We start from the raw sequence: 23,307 nt of genomic DNA on the forward strand, positions 1-23,307 counted from the left end.
TTCCCTCTACCTTAGTCAGTGTCATAACAGAGATCACAGGTTACCCACACTATTTCTTAAATGGTACTTACAGAGTATAGGGGGCTAACCTAGCGACTTCTTAAGAAGGCTATATGATTAATGGTAAAGAGCTTCAAGGGAAGGATCTGGGTTTCAGAAGTGCACTCTATACCAGTTTTGGCTACTTCAGTCTCCTCCCTTCCCCACACGCTTATGTGTAGAGGTTGAAAAAAAATGTCAGAAACTTCCATTTGAATCTGGGCTTTTTAGTACACTGTAAACATTTGCTTACATTGGAGACATTTTCATGAAAATTACTCTCGTTATCAACAATGCACACATGTATTTGTTCTTAAATCAAATTATAAATTTTCTTTAGAAAATTCTCCACTGTCAGAAATTGCTGGCAATAGATGCTGTTTGGTGATGCTGCCCCAGTTCCTCTTTTCTGTACTCCTTTAGAAATCAGAAGAAATCCCATTAACGAATCTGTGTATTACAGGTCCACCAGACAGCAGCTGCCATAGTGTGAGTTTCTAAGAATTTCCATGATCCTGACAGTCATGCTGACAATAAATAAGAGAAGCCAGGCCAAAGTTCCCCACAAGAGCTTGAAAAAGGTGGATCTGTCTGATCCCCAAGAAGACATGCTCAGCCTCCTTTCTGCCTTTCTGGAGCCTGCCCTGTGCTGCACTGTGACTTGCCCCAGAGTCAGCAGCTGCAAACCTCCCAGGGCCCAGGCTCTTTGCCCAATGAGATTAGCTACATTTCTCCTTCAGTCCTACATAGGAAGTTATAGCATTTAATAACTGGAGAAAAGTCTGGACCAGTCTTGAAGCTTGGGGGTGGGAGAGGCATGAAGGCCCTGTGGGAGTGATGGTGGGGAGGAGCTGACATTTCCCACAGGCAGATCTCTCCTTTGCTGCAAAAGTTGGAAGAGAGTTGCTCTCAGGAAGCAGTGTGGTTGGCTAACAGACGCTGCTGCTGAGGTGCAGGCCTGTGTTTAATGCCCATAGTCCTATTTCTTACCTGGACAAGAGTCTTATTAATTTCTTTTTTCTAAAGGGTGTTCTTAGTTTTAATAGGAGCAAACTGATCTCAATAACTAAAGCAACCTTTCCAGGTTTGAGGCTGATTCAACAAGGCCAGTGTAACAGAATAATTAAGAGTGTGGGTTCTGGAACCTACTGCCAGGTTCTGCCATGTACTGCCTGTGGGATCTTGGGCCAGTCAGTTAACTTAGCACCCCAGTGTCCTCTTCTGTGTAATGGGTAGAATAGGAGAACCTGCTTAATAGGCGATCGGGAGCATTACATGATCTAATGCTCCTGAAGTCCTTAAAAGGCTGCGCTGCATATGGTAATTTCTTACCAGTTAGAGCTGAATTCCTCTGTAGAGCAGGCTAGTGCATTTCGTGCAAGCTTCCTTTCTGTTTCTACACAAGTATTTAAAAAAATATACCTGTGAGCTCAAAAAGTGCAATCAATCACATATTGTTACATGAGTTAATATTCAAATTCATATGATACAAGTTAATTATGTCAGTTAACACTACTCAAGTACCAGCACAAGGTAAGAAACAGCAGGAGTTTCTCAAGTAACACACATTTCAAATGTCTTCATGAATCTGGGTCTGGGTTGCAAGGTCCCTGAGAAACAAGACTGTTCACTGTGAGATGTGATAGGTGCACTGGTACTCTGTGACCATGACAGAGCCTTATTAAGGATCCAGAGAAGAGCCACCTGGGTGTCCATGAAGTGCCTTAAGAACCTTCTTTCTGCTCATTCAGGGGAGAGATTGCCTTAGGACATTAAAAACTACTGTAATTGGACGAATTCCAGCCCCAAAATGAAAGAAAGTGAAAAGGCTTTGAGAGGGAGAGAGATGGAGGTGTGAGAGTGAAAAGAGCAGAGCGGGGGGCCCTGGGAGCCAGTGATATTCACAAAGTGAGGAAACATCCCTGACCATCTTCACAGTCTGTTCCGAACTAGGCCCTGAGCGCTCATTATTCAGAGCGCCTAACAACTCCTTAGAGGGAGCAATTTTGATAATGCGGCAGGCTCTGTACTTTGCATTGGAAGTCTGAGTCCAAGGGAATAAGCCCTAAACGCAAACTTGAAATCTTCTTCTGAGTTCTTGTTCAGAGGACGACAAAGCTATTCCCTCATCAATATCTCCTGGGAGTTCTGGATTTTTCTTGGTTTCTACACTGCTAAAACCATGAACTAAATTTATACAAATGGTAGAAAAATGACCTCCAAATATTCTGATCTGGGGTTTCTATGCTTGTGTGCTCTTTCCTTTTCTCCAACATTAGGAAATGGATAAAACAGCTATTTCAAATATGTCCCTTACATCAGTGTACAGAGAAGTCCACTCAAAGCATGAAGGAATCTCCAGCTGTGTGAACCCACTGTGCAGATGGGATCAATCTAGTAGTAGTAATTGTTAAAAATCCCGGTGGGCCAGGCACGGTGGCTCACGCCTGTAATCCCAGCACTTTGGGAGCCAAGGCGGGAGGATCACGAGGTCAGGAGCTCGAGACCAGTCTGGCCAATATAGTGAAACCCTGTCTCTACTAAAAATACAAAATATTAGCCGGGTGTCGTGGTATGAGCCTGTAATCCCAGCTACTCAGGAGGCTGAAGCAGGAGAATCATGTTGACCTGGGAGTCAGAGGTTGCAGTGAGCCAAGATCGTGCCATTGCACTCCAGCCCAGGAGACAGTGTGAGACTTTGTATCATAAATAAATAAATAAATAAAATCCTGATAAAGGAACTCTTGGTATTTATGTAAGTAGAAATATGCCTACCTACACTGAAGTTGTGGTCTGAGTCATCTCATCATGCTGCCCTCCAATTTATAGCCAAATAGTGTTTTACGAGGCTGTGGCATTGATGAAAAGAGGTCATTATAATACATGAGCAGGGACTCAGCAAATGGTGGTTTCCTTCTTTTCTTTTTTTTTTTTTTTGAGATAGAGTCTCACGCTGTCACCAGGCTGGATCGCAGTGATGCAATCTTGGCTCACTGCAACCTCCGCCTCCCGGGTTCAAGTAATTCTCTTGCCTCAGCCTCCTAATAGCTGGGATTGCAGGTGTGCACCACCGCACCCAATTAATTTTTGTTTTTTTTCAGTAGAGACGGGGTTTCACCATGTTGGCCAGGATGATTTTGATCTCTTGACCTCGTGATCCGCCCACCTTGGCCTCTTGAAGTGCTGGGATTACAGGCGTGAGTCACTGCACCCAGCTATTCTCCTTCTTACCTTCCCAACCGCCCTCCACCTCCATGACCAAATCCTAACAGAAGAGGATTCTTTTCTGGTTCAGCTTGATGCCCTTGTGCCTTGAAAGGAGTCCTCACCCTTTTCCTGAGGTTCTTCCCATCGTGCCACGTGTAGGAGGAGCCACTGGAGTACTCGCTGCAGGTGCTTGAAAGAGACAGTTCGCTGCTGCTGCTGTAGCTGTTTCGAGGACAGAGATGACCAGGGATGACAGCCCCCAAGCCAGGGCATTTCAAGGCTGATTTTGTATTCAGTTGGTGTTCCTGAAAAAGCAGGACAGCTCTGAGCAAGGGCTTAGGTCAGAGAAGAGTAAATGTCAACAGAGCCTTATGGTGAGGTAGGTGGGAATAGAGATGGTCTTCACCTTATGTCAGCGGTACATTTGATAAACCCATGGTAGTTGGAAAGTCAGCTGAAAATGTACTCAATACACATATCCCACAGAACATCACAGCTCAGCCCAGCCTACACTCACAATAGCCTACACTTGGGCAAAATCCTCTAACACAAAGCCTGTTTTATAATAAACTGTTGAATATGTCATGTAATTAATGGAATACTGTGCTGAAAGTGAAAATCAGAATGGTTGTATGCGAGCTCATAGTACAGTGTCTACTGAATGTGTATTTTGCCTTCCTCATAAAGTTGAAAAATCCTGTCAAATCACCCTCAGCTGGGGATTGTCCGTATAGTATGGTGTGATAGTTAGAAGCAAACTTTGGAGTCAAATCTTAGGCTCAAATCTTGGCTCTACCTCTTACTAACTGTGTGGCTATAGGGAAACTATTTACTCTCCTACAGCCACACTTTTATTTCAAAGAAAACCATGACACTATTGCTTATCTTATAGGGTTATTGCAAGGAATAAACGAGGATCTAGTTGTGAAGCACATCACAGTGTCTTGTCTACAGTAGGTGCTCAATTATTACAAGCTGCCATCATTATTAGGCAAAAGTACCACAACGGTGGTCTTCTTTTACCTAGCCATACTGGTGAGAATATCAGATCAGTATCAAAACCTGACTCTAATGCTACAAAAGGACAAAGAGTCACATCTGACTAGAGGGTTCAAGAGCATGCAAACTGGCTGTGAGTCTAATGGTCTGGATCCTGGGCTACGCACTGCCACTAAGCATGCACTCTTGAGCAAGGAAGACTAACTTCTATGGACTTTCATGTCTTCTTTTTAGAGGGTGCAGCTCTCTGAGATTTCTGCTATAGTGTCTGCTGGCTCTGATGGCACCATTCTAAGTCAACAACCAGATGCCCACTGCCTATCTGCACTACCTCACAGTAAGCCATGACACCAAACTCAGGTATCATGAGCCTCCACTATAGATATAACAGGGCTTTTCATATCCTGTCCTTGTTCCCACTTGGCTGTCCACATAGTAATAACCCTCACATCAAGTAGATCTGGGTTCTGGTTCTGGGTTCTGAAGATTCAGGCTGTTAGAATTCCACTGCTTCTGCACAAGGCAAGGTGACAAATAAAGTTGTAAACATCCCAGCACATCCTGACAGCCACATTACAGGCCCCTCATGTAACAGATGAAGCTCTACAAACTGGACAGGCTAAATTAATTTACATCCCGACCACTGAGAACAGAATCTCTCTATTACCATCCAATTCCAGTCTCCTATTTATATAAAGCTTTGTCTCAGAAACTCTTTGATGGGAAGCCATCTGTCTTTCTGTCACTTGCAGAGTGGCAAAGCCTCTCTTACTTATACAATTTATTGACACTTTATGGGTGCCTTTCAGTACCTGAGTACTTATCACTGTTTTCCAAATGCAATTCCAACTGACGGTGACTAAAAGCCAGCTTGGGGAAGGAAGGTAATGATTATCCTACAGTACTTGTAGTAAATACTAAACCCCTACGTCAGTATATAGGGCATGTTTAATTTACTCGCTAATCAATATCTATAGTGCTTAATAACATGAGATTTTCAGTATTAGGCATCTGCCTTACTATCAATACTTCATTTTTGCTGCATAACAGTCTCTTTAAGTGATCTAAAAATGCCAAGAAATTTTACTACCCTATTTCTTCCCCCTGAAATTTGGCTCTAAATATCCGTGAAAGGAGAAACTTGTCTTAAAATGGGGCTTTCAGCAATATCGATTGATTTATGACCTTGTTTATTGCCGGATGTAACTTAGTTAAGGGGAGTTCATATTTGTATCTTCACAGATGCCGAAAACCCATGGGTCTGCTGCAGAGTAGCGACTGCCATTTAAGCTTCAGCCCCTGTGTGCACCTGGAATGCGCTCCAAACAAACTTTCAGAAATATCTCAGCAGGCTCCACTCCTACTGTGTGCTTTCTGTTTTCTCCATTCTGTCCTCTCACGTTTTGTTGTTTAAGTAAGCAGCGTGGTAGTTGTTATTTAGAGCTGCCTCTGCCCTGAGAGATATGTCTAGTCTCCAGAGAGAGAGAGAGAGAGAGAGAGAGAGAGAGAGAGAGAGAGAGAGAGAGACTGTCTGTGGTCCCATGAGGCTGTCCAGATCTAAACTCCAATGGCCTTTCTGCACTCTGCCTGGATTTGGTTACACGTTACATTCTACCTTCTCGCAAGGTATTCAGGAAGGCTTGCATGTGATTCTCTTTGCCCTTCCTGCTTGTTCTTCCCACTACAGCTATTAAAATTATACCTATATTTGCAACTCAATTCACAGGACTCCTTTAATGTAATAAGCACCCTTGCTCACTCACGTCCACAGGTATACCTCCTGTGTAGATGCTGGGGTAAGATGACAGGAAACTAGGACTCAGAAGATGGGTTGCAGTGAGAAGGAATTCCTGCTTCTCCCTTGGCCTGAACTTGAGATGCCCTGATGTGATGGCGGACACGTGAGGGAGGTGAAGAAGGCCTGTCACTGTCATATGGGAGCAGGCAGGGGCAAGGGTGGTTAAGCAGAGAGGTGTCCTCTAAGACAGCTTTTCACACTTTAATGTGAACTGAATCACCAAGGGATCTTGTTAAAATGCAGATTCTGATTCAGTAATTCTGAGGTAGGACCTGAGATGTATGTAGTATTTTTAACAAGTTCCCAGGTGTTTCAATGCTGCTATTCTGTGACCCGTGCTTTGCACAACAAGCCTCTAGGAGAAGCTGTTAAGCCTGTCTCTTGTGTGGGTTCCCTAGCAGCACATTGTGGTATCTTGCAGTCTGACATGGGCTGTGCTGAGCCGGACAAAGGGAATGGCTGAGCCTGCCCACAGGCACCTGAGTTAGGGAGAGTGTCTGTGGTGCTGTACCAGTGGTTACAAAGTAATTCCCTGCAAAGAAGAGGAGGCAGCCACTCCTTTCTACTGAGAAATTCACCCACCTTCCTCCACCTTGGAAAATCAATGTTTGGACTTATAAGGGATGCAGAATCCCTGACATCCTGGCTGCAAACTGAGCTCTTTTTTTCCTACAGTTTCCTTCATCAGCATGTGATTATCATGTAGGATTATCTATTCCAGTGAATAACTGTTCTGTGGTTGAGTACTTGAACTCCAAGGCCATTGATGAGGTTTAAATTATAGCTTTCACTTGCTAGCTCTTTGAACTTGGGAAAATTATTGAACCCCTCTGTGACTCAGTTTCTTTCTTTGTAAATGAAGATAATGAAAGCAGCTACTATGTGGAATAATTGTGAAGACTGAACAGTCCCTGACAAATGCTAATGCTTAGGGACTTTTAGGTGGGTGCTATTACTGAAAATGTTATATATACATATGCTGGGCATGGTGGCCCACATCTGTAATCCTAGCACTTTGGGAGGCTGAGGCAGGTGAATCGCCTGAGGTCAGGAGTTCGAGACCAATCTGGCCAACATAGTGAAACCCCATCTCTACTAAAAATACAAAAAAAATTAGCCAGGCATGGTGGTATGGGCCTGTAATCCCAGCTACTTGAGAGGCTGAGGCAGGGGAATTGCTTGAACCAGGGAGGTGGAGGTTGCAGTGAGCTGAGATTACACCAGTGTACTCTAGCCTGGGTGACAGAGTGAGACACACTCTCTCTCTCTCTCTCTCTCTCTCTCTCTCTCTCTCTCTCTCTATATATATATATATATATATATATATATATATATACACACACACACACACACACACACACACAAACACACACACACACATACACACACACGTATCTTGGCTCTTCAACTAAGCCATCAGTTAGTTCACAGTCTCCCTGTGGGGCCCCGTTTTACACTTTCTGATGCCCTATCATTCTCTGATACCTGGTGCATAAGTGGTAACTGCATTAGGCAATAGCCAAAAGTGGATGCACCTTGTTACCTGGGATCACTGATGTGAGCTTCTGGTTTCTGGGGACATATTAGTAGAGCCCTTTCTCAGGGATCATTTCCACCTTTGCTGTGGTTTGCTGTGGGTGTGGCATGGTACTACATATTAAGAGAATAGAAGAGGGCCAAACGAACAGAGATCTTATGCTTGTTCCAATATTGTTAGCAGGCACTGTGTACAAACATTTCCTGTGTTATCTCATTTAATCCTCACCACAACTCTCTAAACTAGAAAAGAAATATCATTGCCCTCTTTTTCTAAATGGGAAGACTGAGGCATTGAGGTTTTAATACCTTGCCCAAAGTCACCCCATCAATGTAACATTCTGATGCCCAGCCCAAGTCGGAACCATTATGCCATAATGGCAAGTCAGGCCGCTGACAATGAGCAGAACTCCCAGAGATACACAGAACCCCATGAATCCCAGTGAGTTCTCATTGGTTTTTTTTTTTTTTTTTTTTTTTCTGAGATGGAGTCTCGCTCTGTCGCCCACTGGAATACAGTGACACAATCTTGGCTCACTACAACCTCTGCCTCCTGGGTTCAAGCGTTTCTCCTGCCTCAGCCTCCTGAGTAGCTGGGATTTTGGCACATGCCACCACACCTGGCTAATTTTTGTATTTTTTTTTAGTAGAGTTGGGGTTTCACCATGTTGGTCAGGCTGGTCTCAAACTCCTGACCTTGTGATCTGCCTGCCTCGGCCTCCCAAAGTTCTGGGATTAGAGGCATGAGCCACTGCATCCGGCAATAATGATTATTTTAAAAATTCTTCATCAAAAATGCATATTAGCTTTTATTGGAACATTATCTTAATTACGTTGATTTAATAGGCAAAAATATATCCTGTCTTCTGCACTATCCAAAGTGAATTTTTCTCATTGTTTATTTTAGATTACCCTTCTGAATGGTTCATATACTTGAAACATTCTTACTGTGAGAAATGCAGTATAAAAACTACAATTTTAGTTAAAAAATAGAGATATAGAATGAAGCCAACAATTTCATTCTTCTCATTTTTAAATAAAAACTCTGCACTTAAAAAAAACTCTTGACCTTAAGGCCATATTATAGACTGGATGCCATTAAGTCTTTATGAATGTTTGAAGTGACAACATTCCACTGAAATTTAATTCAAATAGACTTCAGAATATTTACATTTAATGGTCTATCTACACTGATAGAATTATTCAGTAAAATTTAAAAAAAACAGTTATCTACAAATGTTCATGTCATTGTTTTAAGCCTTACATTTTTCATTATATATTTGTGTTTTTTCAAGTTACTCTTTTTACGTCAATGAGAGTCAAAAAGCCATACTGGTTAAAGTTTTGTCAAATAAGCACAAAGCTAACCCCAGCTAGAGAAAAAAAAGTGCAGAGCCCATGAATTTTTAAAAGTTCATACATAATATATCATAAAAGTAGGATGAATAATATGGGATGTGGGTTTTAATAAAAAGCTCCTTGACCATTTCTCAGAGACTCTGAGATGTAATCAATATCCAAAAAGGTATCTTGGGGACAGAGCCAAGATTTATGATATTTTTGCCAAGAATGACGCTTTCTGCTTACTATATCAGCTGGGGGACATGATATTGAATTTCAGAGAACACAAGAAAGGGAGGTATTTTTATCTGCCTGACAACGCTTCAAGGATGAACTTTATGGTTCGCTTGTGACATCATATTTGATGGAAGGAAAATAACAACCAAAACAAGTGTTCTGAAGGCAACTGGGAAACTCACGTGCAGCTCAGCATCAGCTCGTGACTGCGTCAGACTTCGGCTTCTTTCCACCTCTGAAAGCAAATCTCCGGATGAAAGATCCAAGAGCCGTGAGTGGAGTTTCTGGGTAAAACCAAGCAGAAACATGGAATAGGGATAATTTAATTGTTTGTTTCAAAATCCTGCCTTAGACAGTTAAATCTCAAAAGAGTTAACATTTCCAGATTAAATAATACATGTCCTGATTAAAAAAAGTTTATTCTAGTTTATCAGTGTTCCATAGACGTATATGTATGTATATATGCAAATTATATTTTGTAAATAATAATCATGCTTTCACAGTCTGTCAGTCTGCCTTGGAAAATATGTAGTAGAAAAATATCAGTAGTAGTTAAAATAAGTAGTAGAAAAACTATGAATACCCTGATATATTTATTGGCTACTATGAAAATTAACATTTGATATTCACATTACGGAAACCAGTCGCCAAGTTCACCTTATTATGTTGAGCAGTGGTTAAAATGTGAGCAGATAATTATAAAAGTGACCTTATTTCTAAACAGCATTGATCTTGTGAAATCTTCCCTTGGACACATTTTAACTCAAAGTCATTAATGTCATCTGTTAGGAACAATTAATGTGAATAGAAAATAATTGCATTGGGGATCTGGGGACTACGAGGAATTTGTACATTAATATTCACGTGCTATTCAATTATATACTGAATTCTTTATTTCAGTTTTGTTTGGGAGGCCTGCTAAGCCAGAGACATTTCACTATATTAATCTTTATACTAATTACTAAGGCTTTTCTGTGGACTTTAAATTTGATCTGTTTAATTGCAAATACAATAAAACTCATGATTTATGCCTAATGTTTCTGCTAGGCTGATGGCATTCTGAAAATGGCACTTATAGCCTGGTTTGTCTTGGTTACAATTTTTGTAGCTTCAGATGCTAAAAAAAAATCTAACCGAGTAAGTAAATAATGCGGCTAAGCGTGCCTCTTTCACTTCTGAAAAGTTTTCCTACTCCTTTTGCTCCCTGGAGAGATCCTGCTACACACTGATGCTGATCCAAGAAATGCCTTTGCTTCTTTGCAGCTAAGCGATACTAGAATCATCTTAGAGTGCAGGACTGTCCCCACGGGTCACTCTGTCCCAGGATATCTACCATGTAGTCAGCAGGGACGACAAACTCCACTCAAATGAGCCACATTCTGTCTGTTCCCCATTTGACTCTCTGTAGGCTGAACTTCTGTGAGAGCCCTGAGTACTTGGTTAGTTGATGATTCAATAAGCATTTATGCAGCACCTACGGAAGGATGGCTCTGTGGCAGGGCACTGTTCTAGCCTTCTGCAAGGGGAAGGGTATTTTTTTCTGCTGTGGGTTGACCAGTTCCCCTTCTCAGTGGTTCTTCAAATTGTGTGTCTGTGGAGGTCCTTTCACAAAAAAAAAAAAAAAAAAAAAAAAAAAAAAAAAAAAAAAAAAAAAAAAAAAAATTTCTAAACTGGTTGCCTGTTGCTTTGAAAATCCAAATTTCTGCAGCAGAGCTAAGACCTCTGTACGTAACCAGAACCATGACATTGTTTATGGACAGTTTTTATAATCCTAAATTCCCTCTAGAATCTGACTTTCCTGGGGGCAAAGATAGAATTTATCTCATCTTGTAATCTCCAGGACCTGATAAAATACATCATAGTTAGTAAGTAGCCCATTAATGCTTGTTGTAGTCTATAAACAAAAAGATGTTTTTATATTTTACCTACCCATATTATAAGTTTTCAAGATTGAAAGACTGCCAAAAGAATTACAATATTGTGAGACCTAAGAATACATTTATCAATATGTAAACAGGACAAGAAGTTACGGGAAATGACATTCAACAAAAGAAATGATTTTGAGTGGTATATCATGTGATTTGAGAGAAGAGGTCTCAATGGATTAGCTATCTGACTTATGCAGTTCATGAATGCACTTCACTATTACTTCTCAGATATGTGATGTCACCCTTTTGCCTACTGCATGAATATATGCATCGAAAGACCTGCCCTCATCTATGCTGCTTCAGTGCCTTTTATCCAAATGGGTCCCTTCCCTACACTGAAATAGGGAAGGTGAAGGTTTGTGTGGGAGAACCGAGATGTCCTGGGGCAAGGGCCAGGAAACCTGAGTTCTAGTCCTGTCAAAGGCACATGTTTTAAAGGATCTCAGGAATGTAAATAAACCTCTTAGTCTCAGATCCCTCATCTGCTAAAGAAAGATAGGAAAACTTAAACCAGAGCTACCATTTGACCCATCAGTCCATTACTAAGTGTGTACCCAAAGGAAAATGAATCATTCTACCAAAAAGACACATGCACACACATGCCCATTGCCATGCTATTTAAAGTAGCAAAGACATGGAGTCAGCCAAGTTGCCAATAAATAGTGGATTGGATAAAGAAATATGGTACATATATACCACAGAATACAGCCATAAAAAATAATGAAATCATGCCCTTTGCAGCAACACAGATGCAGCTAGAGGAAGCCATAATCCTATGTGAATTAATCCAAAAACAGAAAATCAAATACTGCATGTTCTCACTTATAAGTGGAAGCTAGACATTGAGCACACGTGGACATAAACATGGGAACAACAGGCACTGCAGACTAGTAGATGGGGAGAAAGAAAGGGAGGAATGGGTTGAAAAACTACTTAGTGGGTACTATGCTCACCACCTGGGTGATGGAACCTGTATCCAAAACCCAGCATCATGCCATATATCCACGTAACAAAGCTGCACATGTACCCCCGAATCTAAAATAAAAGTTGAAGTTAAATAAAATCCCTAACAAAGTCACAACATCCAATGACAGAGTTACAGGCATTAATAAAAACATATTTTCTGAAAAAAGAAAGAGGGAAGTGACTGTTTAATCCACTAGCACAGGTGGAGAGTGGCCCCGTTACAGTAAGAAGGGGCAACATGTAGGATCATATGCTGAAATTCACACAGGCCAGTTTATTGTTATGCCTAACAGTTGGTGGTAGGTAATTTCTTAGATAATAAGGTATAAATGAATCACTCATTGTTATAGTTTTCATACATAGAAGGCAAATAAAAATTGATTTAGAATAAAATACAATCCACTTACATTCTTAAAAAACAATTTAAAATTTTAATTATTTTATTTGAAAAATTTTAAATAATTAGGGTACATAATAGTTGTTTATATTTATGGGGGTGTATGTGAGGTTTTGATACAGGTATATAATGTATAATGATCAAATTAGGGTACCTGGATTACATATCATCTCAAGCATAAAAAAATCTACTTTTATGTTAAAGCTATAGGCAAGGAAATGGTACGTAAATATCACACAACCTCACACAACTTCCCTTAAATAACAACTATGAAACACACAACCCCATAGAGACTACATTTCTTATGACAAGAATTTTTATAATAGGCTTATATTTTCACCATATATACATATATATTATACATAGATATATGTGTATAGCATCACTTTTATACCGATACTGCATTACCTGTGCTTAAATGAAAAATAGGTAGAATGTATACATGAGAAACTTCATTAAGTCACTGTCAAAAAGAGTGTAACTGACATAAGAGGTCCATGACCTCAAGAGGAGCCCTGTAGCTTAGAGTGCAGATTCTCTATCACATACCCATCTATGGTTCATATTTACTGTTAGTGTTCATCTGAATAAAATCTCATCAGAAATACTTTAAACTTCTTATCTTTAACCTGCAAATCCAAATGAATCCTGGAGTGAGACATACTTGTTTTAGACATCAAAAGTAGCAGGACTACTCAGCATAGTTATGAAACAGGCTTTGTGTCATCTGTCACCCTGGCTCAGTAACTGAGATTCGACTGAGTTTCAGAGACAGAGACTCCTAATTTCACACATTTTCAAACTAGAAGTAAATGAGAGTCTTTTTTACTCAAATGCTTCCTTTGATGAGGTGATGGTCTAACCCTCCCTGTCAGAGCAGCTTCACTGTCTCTCTCATGTGCTCCTCTCCTGTCTGAGTCGATCTTTTGTCCATTTTCCCATGGCACAGTCTCCTCTTTCTGCTCCTAGATCTTGTCCAGTATTCAGGACAACACTGAAACCCTCCCTGTAAAGTCATTTATCCTCACTAACCCACAGTGGATTCCCTGCCTTGAGGGACTGGACTGCCTCCCATTTTGTTCCTTTATCCAAAGTGCACTCTTACTAAACTGTTCTCTGTATAGGTTTTATCTTCCTAACAGGATGATCAGCTCCGTGAAAATGCAGGCCAATCCCTTCATTTCTACATTGTCCCAGCGGCAGGGACAAGCCGGGTGTCACGACACCTCGGGAACGTTGGCACTATTCTTTCTGGGCACATGGTTGGTTGACTGCATTTCCCAGCCTCCTTTACAGTCAGGTGTGCCCACATGACATGGTGAGTTCTAGCTCATGGAGCCTGAGCAAAAGTGACACCTGCCCTTTCTTGCCTGGCCCAGGAACACCTCCTTCGTATAGTCTTCCGAGCTCTTCCCCTTCCACTGGCATGATGAAGTCAACTTAGTCCAGCAACGTTGGAATCACCTGTCAAAGATGAAGCCAGACAGGTAGAAGGAATTTGGCTTCTTAAATTGTCAACTCAAGAAAGCCACTCTGGGAAGAGAAATGTGGTTTTTGGACTTGACATGAGGAAGATATCAACTTATGCTGAATTTGGGTCCTGATTCATTTGGAGTTTATTATTACTGCGGACAGTGACCTGGCTGACATAGCATACAGCATACAGGGTAGCCACTCAAGAAATATGCATGTTTCTATGTATATATTTCATATGTGTACATACATACACACATGCACATATATACATGTATTAACACATGTATATATAGTGGCTATGTTAACAGCCTAAGGTGACACCTCACTGAAGATTCTAGCTTCATAGGAAAGAGATTTGCTTTCTGTCACTATATATGCAAGGGCAGGGGTTGGGGGATTGTGCAAAGAACTAAGATGTATTGCAATTTATAGCAGAATGCATGCCTCATACCAGTGTTAAATACCAAGCTAAGCTTTGGAGACCTGGCCATGCCAGGGCAGTCAGTGCCTGAACCATACATGGGGTCAGCAATATTTGGTGGGTTAACTTGTCTTCATTCAGTCAGTTTCACATTCTCTGTGCAGTTCCGTTTCTGTAATTCAAGGCAGAGAAATGCCCCCCTCAGCAGACTGTGCCAAGCAAGGATTGGCTGTCCTTTATCTGGCAGAATGAAGGTGGAGTGGCCCCTTCAGGGTGGTAATGACTGATTCTGCAGCTCTCCAGTTCATGATGGCAGCAGAGACTGGAGACTGAGGAGCATTTGAGCCTTTCAGAGCTGCGCTGGAGGGCCAGAGTTTTTTATTTCATTTCTCTCTTCAGTTCCTCAGATGCTCAGTGAAAGCTTATTGCATTTAATAGAATTCTGCCTCTAGATTTTTACTCAGCACAATGATGATGTCTTAATTTTAAGTCAGTGATTGCTAAGGCCAGGAAGACACTGCTTCCTTATTTACTGATGCAAGTTGAGGTTAAAAACATGGCGTATCTAAGAAATTTGGGCAATATAAGAAACCATGCTGGACAAATCAAGTAAAATAGATTGATGAGCAGCTTTTGCATTTACTGACGTATTTCCTAAAGACTGAAAAGAGATGTGTGAATTTTCTCATATTAGGATTTCAGAAGTTATTAACTCAGCTTTAGAAGTAGAGAAGAAAGTACAAAAGGCATCATTTCACCATGGCTCCCTTCTCTTCATTCAGCTTTGGTGAGAGAATTAATTTACCACCATAAGCATGCATATAATTATTTTCCCCTCTAACTTTTTCTCTTTTATTTTGAAACATAGTCTCACTCTGTTGCGCAGGCTGGAGCACAATGTTGTGATCTTGGCTCACGGCAACCTCTGCCTCCCAGGTTCAAGTGATTCTCCTGCCTCAGCCTCCTGAGTAGCTGGGACTACAGGTGTGTGCCACCATACCTGGCTAATTTTTTGTATTTTTTGCAGAGATGGGGTTTCACCATGTTGGCCAGGCTAGTCTCAAACTCCTAACCTCGTGATCCACCCACCTCAGCCTTTCAAAGCACTGCGATTACAGACATGAGCCACTGCACCTGCCCCCCGCTAATTACTAAAAGCCAAATATCTGTACAAAAGAGAAGTTTTAACTGTTCAGGACCTGATCCAAGAGAAGGGATGCCAACAGCTGCCTTGGCCGTTCCTGTCTGTCTCGGTGAGTTCTGCCTGCTCGCGCCCACTGTCTCGCTGTGTTCTGCCACACTCTGTCACCTTAGCTGGCTGCTTATTTGCACCTGGCCTTGTGTAGGGATCACTTCCCTCAAATCTAGTGGCATGGATGCTGGGCTGATTTCTCAGATAAAGAACTTACTGCTTTTTCAGCTTTAGTTTTGTTTTCAAATCACCTCCACTTCGGAGGGCTGATCTCACTTCACAGCTTCTAGAAAGCTTCCTAGAGCCCCATTCCTGCTCCCTCAACTCTGTCGTAGGTGGGCCCTGGGCCCAGAGTTTGATTCGATTTAAGCCTAGCACAAGGGAAGCAAGTCTGGAATGAGTTATTAAGAAATCTCCTGAGTATCCTTTGATATTGCTAAAATCTTCCCATTTCCTGTGAGTTCACCTTTCTAGAGGATTTGGTGCATGTTTCAGAGAAGCATTTTAAATATGACCCTGAATAGACATAAGCAGGTAAATAAGCTTTGTTCTGTCTGTTGGGTAATAAGGCAGTTTCACAGATATGCATAAGGATCTCTAGAAGAAAGTTCCAGGAAATTTTCTAAAATAGCTTAGAGTGTGATGAAAATAATTTTTCTACAAACACCAAATGATCTTCTATAAAAACTCCAAAGTTTTACCTTATTCACATACTAGACTTACATTTTTGTCACACTCAGAAAGGTGATTTTTCATCAGCCCTTCCAGAATCCCATCAGAAGAGATTGTGGCAGATCCCTGGGTTCACATTTCACAAGTTTCATTCTATTCCATTAAGAATTTATTATAAAACTGAACATTACATAACTGTATATTATATAACTGAGTATGATATGGTCATTTCTTAGATTCACAAAAATTTGAGACCAGGACAAAATCTTTTTGGATAAAAGCTGATGTTTAATTAATTATGTCATTATTTCCATTTTGGGATACAAAGATAAAACATAATATCTGCATTCAGCCATCCTGCTGACATGACAGTGTGCCTTCTGAATGTTCTCCTAGAGGCCCTCTAAAAAAATATGTCCATCATAATTTGATCTCACTTCAGTGTCTGAAATTTTTATAGCTAATTTTTTAAGCCACTTGCAACAGTCCTCGTTGCACTTATTATTTTCCCTGACAACCTCTAGACTTGCCTTGCGTATCAACGTTTAGCTGCCCTGAGTGCCTTCTGTCTTGCTCTGGATGGTGCCTTGGAAAACGACACGGCTCTATATTCTCTTTTCTACTTCTCCAGGACCGAGGGTTATAAAATGCTTTTGAGGCCGGGCGCGGTGGCTCAAGCCTGTAATCCCAGCACTTTGGGGGGCCAAGGCGGGTGGATCGCGAGGTCAAGAGATTGAGACCATTCTCGTCAACATGGTGAAACCCCGTCTCTACTAAAAATACAAAAAATTAGCTGGGCATGGTGGCACGTGCCTGTAATCCCAGCTACTCAGGAGGCTGAGGCAGGAGAATTGCCTGAACCCAGGAGGCGGAGGTTGTGGTGAGCCGAGATCGCGCCATTGCACTCCAGCCTGTGTAACAAGAGTGAAATCCTTCTCAAAGAAAAAAACAAATAAATAAATGCTTTTGAAACAATTATTCCACAACTGTATTCAAAACCTTCTTCAAGGTTCCCACTACCATGACAGCCTGATTGTCCAGTGGCTTCCCTAAGGGAACAGCATTTGGTTTGGTGATTAGAAAGATTATTCATGGTCTCTGCAGCTTAGACTCACTACAGCATCTCATACCTGTCCTATCTGCTGCAATTTCATTAACAGTGCCCTGAGGCCCACAGGGTGAGCACCAGTGGGAAGATGAATGAGGATGAAAACAGCAGACCTTGCCCTCAAGAGCCTCCACTCTAACTAGTCCTACAGGAAGCATTTATGAAGCATCTACTATGTGCAGAGTCATAACTATGAGCTATGAGAGACTCAAGGAAGCTCATTAACAGAGCTGACAATATCCCTGAGTACACCAAACACTCAAAGGAGAACAAAATACAAGAATTCTTACAGCGGAACATGCAAACAAGATCGCAGTAGAGTAAGGGCACCATGCAGATAGAGGTGGTGGAGGCCAGTGTATTAACCACACAGTTAAATATATAAGAGAATACTCTATGCAGTAGGAACTTAGCTCTTCCTGCAGAGCTCCCAAATCTCTTGAAGTCTTTACCAAAAAAAAAAAAAAAAAAAAAAAAAAAAAAAAATTCAGACATAACAGCAAAGTGACAGAATGTTGAGAAAAAGGACAGAAGGTTAAGGTTCCCATGGCAGGCCAGTCAGACCTGTGGGCAGGCAGACAGCCGAAGAGCGACTTGCATTTGCTTGCCAAGCCTGACTCTCTGAAGCTTCCCTTTTGTCTTCTTCTGTGAATATGATCTAAGGGAGGAAGTGATTCAGCACAGCCTGAGCCTATTCTGGGATCTAAGAGACACAGGAGTGCCCTGAAATTTCCATTTTCATCACTAATTACTTTAATAGGTACTTTAATAAGTGCTTTCCAATTGCCCCTGCTGTTTTGTAAAATTATCTACACTGCATTTTACATTTTTAATCAAACTTTATTTTTGAAAGTTCTGACTTTCTGAAGCTTTTGCCTTTTACATGTGGGGGAACAGATTTTTTCCCTCTGATTTCAGCAAACTAAAAGGATTAGTGGGGGAAAAACCCCAAAACTTGACCTATTTTTATCAGACCTATTGGAAGCTCCCTTGATGGTCACTGGAGTTCAATGTACCACTTATTAGGAAGAAATGAATTACCATTTGCTCTGTGGGGGGGAAAGACACTCTGTGAACTTCTTTCTCTAATTTTATCTCACAAAGCTGTCATCTTAGTTTTTAGAGATGAAGAACCCAAGACGACAGAAGCAAAGGAATACACATATTCCAGGAATCAGGAGAGCCAGGATTCTCTCCCAGACCTGCCTTCCTTCTAAGTCCAAGCTATTCCTACCACATTCTGCTTGCTTTTTCTATGAAGGGAGGGACTTGATATCATCATTGATATCTTTTACAAGGCAAATCCTATTGAAGTAGCTTATTTCTGCCTAAGTTTTAAGCCCACAATTTGAGCAACTCCCACGAAATGAACTATGTTGCCTTGGTGATTTTCCTTCCCAGTTTCCGCTTTAGAGGCAGATAATTGGTAAAGAAACAACAATAATAACAGCAACAATAATAGCTGTGAACACTTACCGAGCTCTTTTTAGCACTAAGTATGTGTTTCACATATGTTATCCTTTTAAATCCTCATTACGATCTACAGTAAGAACTAATATTATCATCTCTGTCTTGCAGGTGAAAAAACCGACATAAAGAACTAAAAAAAATCTTGCCTAATGTTACATAAATAGTAGTCGAACCCTGGACATCTGACTGCAGAGTTCATGCTCTTAATTCTACCCAATTAAATCTGGTTAATGATGGTTTGTTACAGACAACTTATTAAAATAACAATATAAATTAATCAGACAGTAAAATGAATTGCATAGAATTAAAAAAGAAATATCCCTTAACACAGTGTGATATCTTTGCTTGCTAGACTTAAACATCATTCATTCATGTACTCAAAATCACACTTTACTTATTATTATTCCATTGTTATTGTTGGTATTTGATTGGCATTGTTGATGTCATTCGCTTTTTAGTTCTCTACATTCTTTCCAGGGAAGTGTACTTCCATATGTAAATTTGGACCTAACTGAAAAATAAAACTATGCAAAAAAATGAACATTTATAGAGTGCTCACTTGCATGCTAGGTCTTATGCTAAGTGTTTATATTATTTTTTAAATTTTAATTTCATTCAATATTATATTTTAATTTTTCTCTAAGTTATTGGGGTACAGGTAGTATTTGGTTACATAAGTAAATTCTTTAGTGGTGATTTTTGAGATTTTGGTGCACCCATCACACAACAGTATACACTGCACCATATCTGTAGTCTTTGATCCCCTTCCCCCTTCCCACTCTTTCTGCCAAGTTCCCAGACTCCACTGTATCATTCTTATGCCTTTGCATCCTCATAGTTTAGCTCCCACATATCAGTGAGAACATACGATGTTTGGTTTTCCATTCCTAAATTACTTCACTTAGAATAATAGTCTCCAATCTCATCCAACTGCTGTTCATTCATTCATTTTTATGGCTGTGTAGTAGTCCCATACCATAGTTTATTTCCCCACTCATTGACTGATGGGCATTTGGGTTGGTTCCATGATTTTGCAATTGCAAACTGTGCTGCTATAAACATGTATGTGAAATTATCTTTTTCAAATAATTTTCTCATTTCCTCTGGGTAGATACCCAGTAGTGGTATTGAGGGATCAAATGGTAGTTCTACTTTTTGTCCTTTAAGCAATCTCCACACAGTTTTCCATAGTGGCTTTACTAGTTACATTCCCTCCAGCAGCATAGAAGTGTTCCCTGTTCACTGCATGTACTCCAACACGTACTGTTCTTGATTATGGCCATTCTTGCAGGAGTAAGGTGGTATCGCGTTGTGGTTTTCATTTGCATTTCCCTGATCATTAGTGGCATTGAGTATTTTTTCCATATGTTTGTTGACCATTTGTATACTTTCTTTTGAGAATTGTCTATTCATGTTCTTAGCTCACTTTCTGATGAGATTGTTTTTATCTTACTGATTTGTTTAAATTTGTTGTAGATTCTGGATATTAGTCCTTTGTCATATGCACAGATTGTGAAGATTTTCTCCCACTCTGTAGGTTGTCTGTTTACTCTGCTGACTGTTCCTTTTGCCATGTGAAGGCTCTTTAGTTTAGTTAGGTCCCAATTATTTACCTTGTTTATATTGCATTTGCTTCTGGGTTCTTGGTCATGAAATCCTTGCCGAAGCCAATGTCTAGAAGGGTTTTTCCAATATTATCTTCTAGAATTTGTATAGCTTCAGGTCTTAGGTTTAAGTCCTTAATCCATCTTGAGTTGATTTTTGTATAAGGTGAGAGATAAGGATCCAGTTTCATTCTCCTGCATGTGGCCAGCCAATTATCCCAGCTCCATTTGTTGACTAGGGTGTCCTTTCCCCACTTGATGTTTCTGTTTGCTTTGTCAAAGGTCAGTTGGCTGTAAGTATTTGGGTTTATTTCTGGGTTCTCTATTCTGTTGCATTGATCTATGTGCCTATTTTTATGCCAGTGTCATGCTGTTTTGGTGACACGGCCTTATAGCATAGCTTGAAATCGGCAGCGATGCTTCCAGATTTGTTCTTTTTGCTTAGTCTTGCTTTGGCTATGCAGGCTCTTTTTTTGGTTCCACATGAATTTTAGGATTGTATTTTCTAATTCTGTGAAGAATGATGGTGGTATTTTGATGGGGATTGCACTGAATTTGTAAAATTGCTTTTGGCAGTATGATCATTTTCACAATATTGGTTGAACTCATCCATGATCATGAGATGTGTTTCCATTTGTTTGTGTCATCCATGATTTCTTTCAGCAGTGTTCTGTAGTTTTCCTTGTAGAGGTCTTTTGACTCCTTGGTTAGGTATATTCCTAAGCATTTTATTTTATTTTTTTGGCAGCTATTATAAAAGGGGTTGAGCTACCAATTTTATTCTCCACGTGGTTGCTGTTGGTAATATAAAAGAGCTGCTGATTTGTGTACATTAATCTGGTATCCACCAATTTTGCTGAATTCTTTTATCAGTTCGAGGAGCTTTCTGGAGCAGTTCTTAGGGTTTTCAAGGTAACTGATCATCTCATCAGCAAACAGTGACAGTTTGACTTTCTCTTTACCAATTTGGATGCCATTTATTATTTCTCTTCTCTGATTGCTCTGGCTAGGAATTCCAGTACTATGCTGAAGAGGAGAGGTGAGAGGGCATCCTTGTCTTGTGCCAGTTCTCAGAGGGAATGACTGCAACTTTTCCCCATTCAGTATTATGTTGGCTGTGGGTTTGTCATAGATGGCTTTTATTACATAAAGGTATGTTTCTTGTATGTCAATTTTGCTAAGTTTTAATCATAAAGGGATGTTGGATTTTGTTGAATGCTTTTTCTGCATCTATTGAGGAAATAATGTGATTTTGTTTTTAATTATGTTTATGTGCTGTATCACCTTTATTGACTTGTGTATGTTAAGCCATTCCTGCATTCCTGGTATGAAATCCACTTGATAACGGTGGATTATCTTTTTGATATATTGTTGGATTCAGTTAGCCAGTATTTTGTTAAGGATTTTAGCATATCTATTTTAAGTTAACACTTCAATCTTATTGCTTCTTATTGGTTTGTTCGGGGTATCTAATTCTTCCTGATTTAAGCTAAGACGGTTATGTTTTTCTAGGAATTTATCCATCTCTTTTAGGTTTTCTAGTTTATGTGCATAAAGGTGTTCATAGTAGCCTTGATTGATCTTTTGTATTTCAGTGGTCTCAATTATAATATCTCCTGTTTCATTTCTTATTTGGATTTCCTCTTCTTTCCTTGATTAGTCTTGCTAATGGTCTATCAATTTTATTTACCTTTTCAAAGAACCAGCTTTTTGTTTTGTTTACCTTTTTTGTTTTGTTTGTTTGTTTGTTTGAATTTCATTTAGTTCTGCTCTGATCTGATCACCTCCCAAAGTCTTGGCCTCTTAATGCTATCACCTTGGAGGTTAGGATTTCAACATAAGAATTTGGGGAAGATACAAACATTCAGGTCAAAGCAAGGGTCAAAAAAGAAAGAATAGTCTTTCTGAGAACAGCATATGACAAGGTCCAGAGATGAGAAAGAATGTGACATTTTCTGTAACAAGTTCAGCAAGACCACAGAGGCAAATTCAAGAGGGGAATGGTGAGAGAGATGTCTCTGCAATCAGGAACTTGGGTCAAGTCACACAGTGAGCAAAAGTAGCTGAATTAGGGTCTGATTACATCATTTCTCCAAAATACATGCTCTCGTCTATTCCTTCGTTTACTCCATACTTTTCCCAATGCTGGACTTGGCTGTGGGCCTCCATTACTCTTACCTACATACAGAAAGGAAAGGTCTAGAGGAAGAGACTGCAGATGGGTCTCTCGGATAAAATGTAGCCACAGTCTACACATGGGACATTCACACAGCTTTTATGCCTTCTCAGTATGCTTCCTCCTAAAAGAAGTGGCTTGGGAGGTAGGGGTTCAGTCAAAGGCCCACAATTATGCTGTACGCTAGAAAAGAGCTGCCAGCGCTCCAGAGATCCATAATTGCTAATCCTGAAGACATGGAGTGACTCCTCCTATGACGCCAAAGGATTCCATATGTTATCCAGATGGTCAGCAAGAAACCATACGTGGTCCCTGTTCTTACAACTACAATGAGGAGACATTAAAATCAAATGATTTTCACTTAACTTTGGAAGATAATCTCCAAAGGAGGGAAAATGCCATGTCAGTATTTTGGAGAACCAAAAATAGGTAGCATTATTTATAAGATGGGTGCTTCCTTACACTATTAAAGGAAAGATGAGAACAAATGAAAGTCAGAGTTTGAGAGATTACATAACCACTGGGACCCTCACAGCCTGCACTATTGACTCTCAAAGTACTTCACTGCATGGGGCTGGGAGAAGGCAGAGATCAGAGTGTTGATGAAAATGACTTTCGTGATGTGCACTGATCTGCATTTTACAGCTCAATGTCCTGGTTTTAATAGGACAAGTTGCTGGAATCCCAGTCATTTTACAACATCTGTGAAGATGTATTACATAAATGCAATCTCTGGCTGA

The 23,307-nt window shown here is 40.4% G+C and overlaps 1 protein-coding gene across 15 annotated transcripts in view; it reads right to left on the minus strand.

Moving 5' to 3' along the window:
* The window catches only part of NCKAP5 (NCK associated protein 5), a 986,396-nt gene that overhangs the window by 116,647 nt on the left and 846,442 nt on the right, over positions 1 to 23,307 (minus strand). For all 15 annotated transcript variants that reach the window (XM_074399885.1, XM_074399884.1, XM_074399883.1 and 12 more), the window contains 2 exons: positions 9,340 to 9,441; positions 3,369 to 3,551 (listed from right to left, as the gene is read on the minus strand). In XM_074399885.1, coding sequence (XP_074255986.1) covers positions 3,369 to 3,551; positions 9,340 to 9,441 — 285 coding nt within the window. The remainder of the gene's footprint in view (positions 1 to 3,368; positions 3,552 to 9,339; positions 9,442 to 23,307) is intronic.

Source organism: Saimiri boliviensis, chromosome 5 (genome assembly GCF_048565385.1).
Source record: "Saimiri boliviensis isolate mSaiBol1 chromosome 5, mSaiBol1.pri, whole genome shotgun sequence".
NCBI classification, from domain to species: domain Eukaryota; kingdom Metazoa; phylum Chordata; class Mammalia; order Primates; family Cebidae; genus Saimiri; species Saimiri boliviensis.